At 47.8% G+C, this 4,950-nt stretch overlaps 1 protein-coding gene across 1 annotated transcript; it reads right to left on the bottom strand.

The window, feature by feature from the left end:
• Positions 1–3,550: 3,550 nt before the first annotated feature.
• Positions 3,551–4,218, bottom strand: LOC123439400. Its single transcript, XM_045116118.1, has 2 exons — positions 4,101–4,218; positions 3,551–3,817 (listed from the first exon to the last, which is right to left on the bottom strand). The coding sequence occupies exons 1-2, from the start codon at positions 4,209–4,211 to the stop codon at positions 3,617–3,619; spliced, it is 312 nt and encodes a 103-aa protein (XP_044972053.1). The 5' UTR covers positions 4,212–4,218; the 3' UTR covers positions 3,551–3,616.
• Positions 4,219–4,950: the final 732 nt, after the last annotated feature.

Here is a 4,950-nt window from a genome sequence, read left to right as displayed (position 1 = left end):
ACATACGGGGTTGATTGAATCCTTGACATCGTGGTTCAACCGATAAAGATCTTCGTAGAATATGTAGGAGTCAATATGGCATCCAGGTCCCCTTATTAATTATTGCCCGGAGAGTGTTTCGGTCATGTCTACATAGTTCTCGAACCTGTAGGGTCTGCACAATAAAGGTTTGATGACGATTTGGTATTAATGAGTTATGTAGGATGGTGATCGAAAGTTCTTCGGAGTCCCGGATGAGATCCCGGACATCACGAGGAGTTCTGAAATGGTCTGGATACATAGATTGATATATAGGAAAGAGGTATTTAGGTTCCGGAAAGGTTTTGGGTGTTTCCGATATTGTATCGGGAGTGCCGAAAAGGTTCCGGGGGTCCACCTGGAGGGGCCCACCTATCCCGGGGGGCACATGGGCTGAGGAGGTGGCGCACCAGCCCCTGGTGGGATGGGCAGTCGACCCCAAGGGCCCATGCGCCCCAATGGTGGTAGGTGGGAGGAGTCCTAGAGGAGAGGGACTCCTCCATAGGGTGCGCCCCACCTCCCTTGTAGGAGGTGGACACCTCCTTGGCCGCCAACCCTAAGGGGAAACCATATGGCGCCACACCCCCTCCCTTCCACCTATATATAGTGGAGAGGAGAGAGGGCAGCCGCACCATTAGCCACGGCGTAGTCTCTCCCTCTCCCTCTAGATTAGTTTCTCCTCTTGATCGTCGCGGTAACGCTTGGCGAAGCCCTGCCGAAACAGCTCCACCACCACCGCCGCCACCCCCTCGTGCTGCCAGAGAACTCATTTACCTCTCCGCCCTTGATTGTTGGATCAAGGAGGCGGATACGTCATCGAGTTGTACGTGTGCTGAACGCGGAGGTGTCGTCCGTTCAGCGCTAGATCAGGACGGATCGTGATAGGATCGCTGGACGGATTGTGATCGGATCGCGAAGACGTTCGACTACATCAACCGCATTATATACGCTTCCGCTTAGCAATCTACAAGGGTATGTAGATGCACTCCCTCTCTCATAGATGTTGATCTCCATAGATAGATCTTGGGTGCGCGTAAGAAAATGTTTGTTTCCCATGTGACGTTCCCCATCACTCGCATCATGAGCAAGGTCTATTTGTAGATAACATGCACGAGTAGAAGACCAAAGAGTTTGTGGGCGTTGACGTTCATATTGCTTACTTACTTAGTCTTATTTTGATTCAGAGGTATTGTGGGATGAAGCAGCCGAGACCAACCTTACTCGTCCACGTACGAGAGACCGGTTCCATTGACTAACATGCAACTTGTTCCATTAAGATGGCTGTTGGGTGTCTGTCTCTCCCACTTTAGTTGAATCGGATTCGACAGAGGCGGTCCTTATAGAAGGTTATATAGAAACTTGAATATCGCCATTGTAACTTTGTGTAGGTAAGAACGGTTCTTGCTAGTTACCCATAGCAGTCACGTAAAACATGCAACAATAAGTGGAGGACGTCTAACTTGTTTTTGCAAGGTATGTTGTGATATGATATGGCCAATGATATGATGAGATATATGTGATGTATGAGATGATCATGTTTTGTATAGAATTATCACGACTTGCATGTCGATGAGTACGACAACCGTCAGGAGCCATAAGGTTGTCTTCAATAATTTGTGCCTTTTTGCTTTACTTGATTGCTATGAGTTAGCAATAGTGGTAGAAGCATAGTTGATGCAACAAACCCAATGGCGACACGATGATGGAGATCATGGTGTCAAGCCGGTGACGATGGAGATCATGTCGGTGTTTGGAGATGGAGATCAAAAGAACAAGATGATGATGGCCATATCATGTCACTATTATGATTTGCATATGATGTTAATCCTTTTGTGCATCTTATTTTGCTTAGGACGACGGTATCATTATAAGATGACCCCTCACTAAAATTTTAAGATACAAATTGTGTTCTTCCCAAGTGTGCACCGTTGCGAAGGTTCGTCGTTTCGAGGCACCACGTGATGATCGGGTGTGATAGACAGTGCGTTCGCATACAACGGGTGTAAGCCAGTTTTGCACACGGGATTGATTGGATCCTTGACATCGTGTTTCAACCGATAAAGATCTTCGTAGAATATCTAGGATCCAATATGGGCATCCAGGTCCCGCTATTAGTTATTGAACGGGGAGTGTCTCGGTCATGTCTGAATAGTTCTCGAACCCGTATGGTATGCACACTAAAGGTTCGATGACAATTTGGTATTAATGAGTTATGTACTATGGTGACTGAAAGTTGTTCGGAGTACCGAATGAGATACCGTACATCACGAGGAATTCCAGAATGGTCCGGAGACAAATATTGATATATAGGAAAGAGGTATTCGGGTTCCGGAAAGGTTTCGGGTGTTTCTGGCATTGTACGGGGAGTGCCGAAACGGTTCCGGGGTCCATCGGGGGGGCATGGGCTGAGGAGGTGGTGCACCAGCCCCTGGTGGGATGGGCAGCCAACCACAAGGGCCCATGCGCCCCAATGGTGGTAGGTGGGAGGAGTCCTAGAGGAGAGGGGCTCCTCCCTAGGGCGCGCCCCGCCTCCCTTGTAGGAGGTGGACACCTCCTTGGCCGCCGGCCCTAAGGGGAAACCCTAGGGCGCCACCCCTCCTCCCTTCCCCTTATATATAGCGGAGAGGCGAGAGGGCTGCCGCACCATAAGCCACGGCGCATCCTCTCTCTCTCTCTCTCCCTCTAGATCAGTTTCTCCTCTAGATCGTCGTGGTAACGCTTGGCAAAGCCCTGTCGGGACAGCTCCACCACCGCCGCTGCCACGCCCTCGTGTTGTCGGAGAACTCATCTACCTCTCTGCTCTCGCTTGCTGCATCAAGGAGGCGGATACGTCATCGAGTTGTACGTGTGCTGAATGCGGAGGTACAAATTGACTTCCTACTCGTGGCTGCTTTTGGAGGGTGCAAAAATATCACACTTGTAAGTTAAAATTCTTTTCACGGGTAACAACTCTAGAGTTTGCGATGTGAGATATGTATGATCCTTTAGTTCTTAAGTACTGGCATGCTCTTTTTGCACATGTTGGTCGTTTTGATCTCCGAAATTTTGGGTCTACTACCAACTATACACAAGAAATAAATACGGAGAGCGAAAAGCATATAACAAAAACAAAGAAAACAAAAGAAAAAACAACCACCAACACAACACAAGCAGACCACCAACACCTAACATGCCCTCTTCCCGGGAGGATCAAAGGCAAGATCTTCAAACCCTCCTTAAAAAAGATACGACATCCAAGGACGTCGTCGTCACTGGCATCGGCCCCTGCTGACTCCAAAGCTATCGCCCAAATCCGTGCACGACCACCCCCACCAAACCTTGGGAATAGTTATGGGCGAGGTTTTGGATGTGAGATCATAATTTGTGAAGTCACTCATCCAAAGCCTCTGATGAGGAACAATAAGCTTCTAGGTGTCTTTTACAAAATCTCAAAGCAGAAGGTGCTAAATTGGAATCACATTCTAAAGATTCTTTTTGTTTCGAGAATCCGAAGTAACGAGCGAGGGATGTACACAAAATATATGTGCTAGGGGCTAGGGGCACAACCACCACCGTCAAAGACTTGCTTGTAAGGCTCGGAGTATAATCAAGCCATGCATCATGCATTGCATGCGCCTTGAGGTAGACCATCATCAAGGTCCATTGTGAAGAAGTATGCAATGACAGGGAAGCCAAACGAGAGGAGCACGATCATGGCGCAATTGCCAAACAGGTGAAGGCGGTCCATGTCCCTTCTCCGTGAAACCAGGACCGCGGAGATGAAGATTATCACTAGTACACAGGCCGTGTTGCCGAACGCCTGCACAAGGAAATAAAAGGAAAAAAAATTCTTATACTGAACACAGTATCAAGTCAAGGCGATATGAAGGGGTGATAGTTTCTTCAGCGCGACATGAGAAGGCAATTTTCGTTTAAAACTACCGCCGCCGTTAGATCTCGTTTCTTGAACTAAGACTGCAAGTAAAACGGGTTTGCTGCTTGACATCTCTCTCTCAACGAACAGTCGTCAGATATAGGATTTCCGAAAAAAAAAATACGATGATGATAGCTTAACGTGTGGCTGGCATAACGTACGTACGTACCCTGAATGCGCGGACCCACGGAGGGTTGGTTTTCTTGGGCTTTGGCACGAGGCGTGGCGGCAGCCGTCCTTCCTCTAGCAAGCTGCATTGCAGATCGTACGCCGGCGCCATGGGCAGGAGGGTCCGTACGTGGTTCTTCTTTAATTTGGTCGACTCGGCGTGCTGCTGGGGTTGGTGGATTATTAATAACTTGCGCGCGCGATTGCTTCGCGATGATGAGTCGTAGACGATGGAGCAGGAAACGCACGACTCCTGTCTTTCTCCGTTTACCGGCGCGGAGTTCGCTACCAATGCATCCCCGGCATGTACGTACGTGTTACAAGTGGAGTTCGCTAGTTATGGGTCTCGTTTGGTAAGCTGCATTATCTGTTGGGTTTCCCCCACACATCCATCACATCAAAGTACACCAACACACTTACATAAAAAAAATTGATAGCCAAAGGGTCCTTGTCATGCCCTCTTTTTTCCACTTTATTTTTCAATTTTCTGGCTTTTCTCAACATAAACGTTTGTTATTGAAAAACGTTGCATGGGAAAATAAAATTTTTCCTATGCATACGAATAAAAATATAGCCCCAAGTAACGTTACCGATGGATTGAATACGAAAGAGGGGATGCCTTTCCGGAGCATCCCCAAGCTTAGGTTTTTACGGCATCCTTGAATCATCTTGGGGTGCCTTGGGCATCCCCAAGCTTGAGCTCTTGCCACTCCTTATCTTCTTGTCCATAAGAACTTCACCTAAAACTTGAAACTTCACAACACGAAACTTAAACAGAAACTCGTGATAACATTAGTATAAGAAAGCAAATCACCACTTCCTTAGGTACTGTAGCAAACTTAAATTCTACT

Source organism: Hordeum vulgare, chromosome 3H (assembly GCF_904849725.1).
Source record: "Hordeum vulgare subsp. vulgare chromosome 3H, MorexV3_pseudomolecules_assembly, whole genome shotgun sequence".
Lineage (NCBI taxonomy): Eukaryota > Viridiplantae > Streptophyta > Magnoliopsida > Poales > Poaceae > Hordeum > Hordeum vulgare.
Note: the sequence above shows the minus strand (reverse complement) of the source record. Positions and strands in the feature narration are given on the sequence as shown.

Coding starts and splice junctions, on each gene's coding strand:
- LOC123439400 (XM_045116118.1), bottom strand. CDS start 4,211: ATGGCGCCGGCGTACGATCTGCAATGCAGCTTGCTAGAGGAAGGACGG. Junction 3,818..4,100: donor CGTGGGTCCGCGCATTCAGG/GTACGTACGTAC, acceptor TTCCTTGTGCAG/GCGTTCGGCAACACGGCCTG.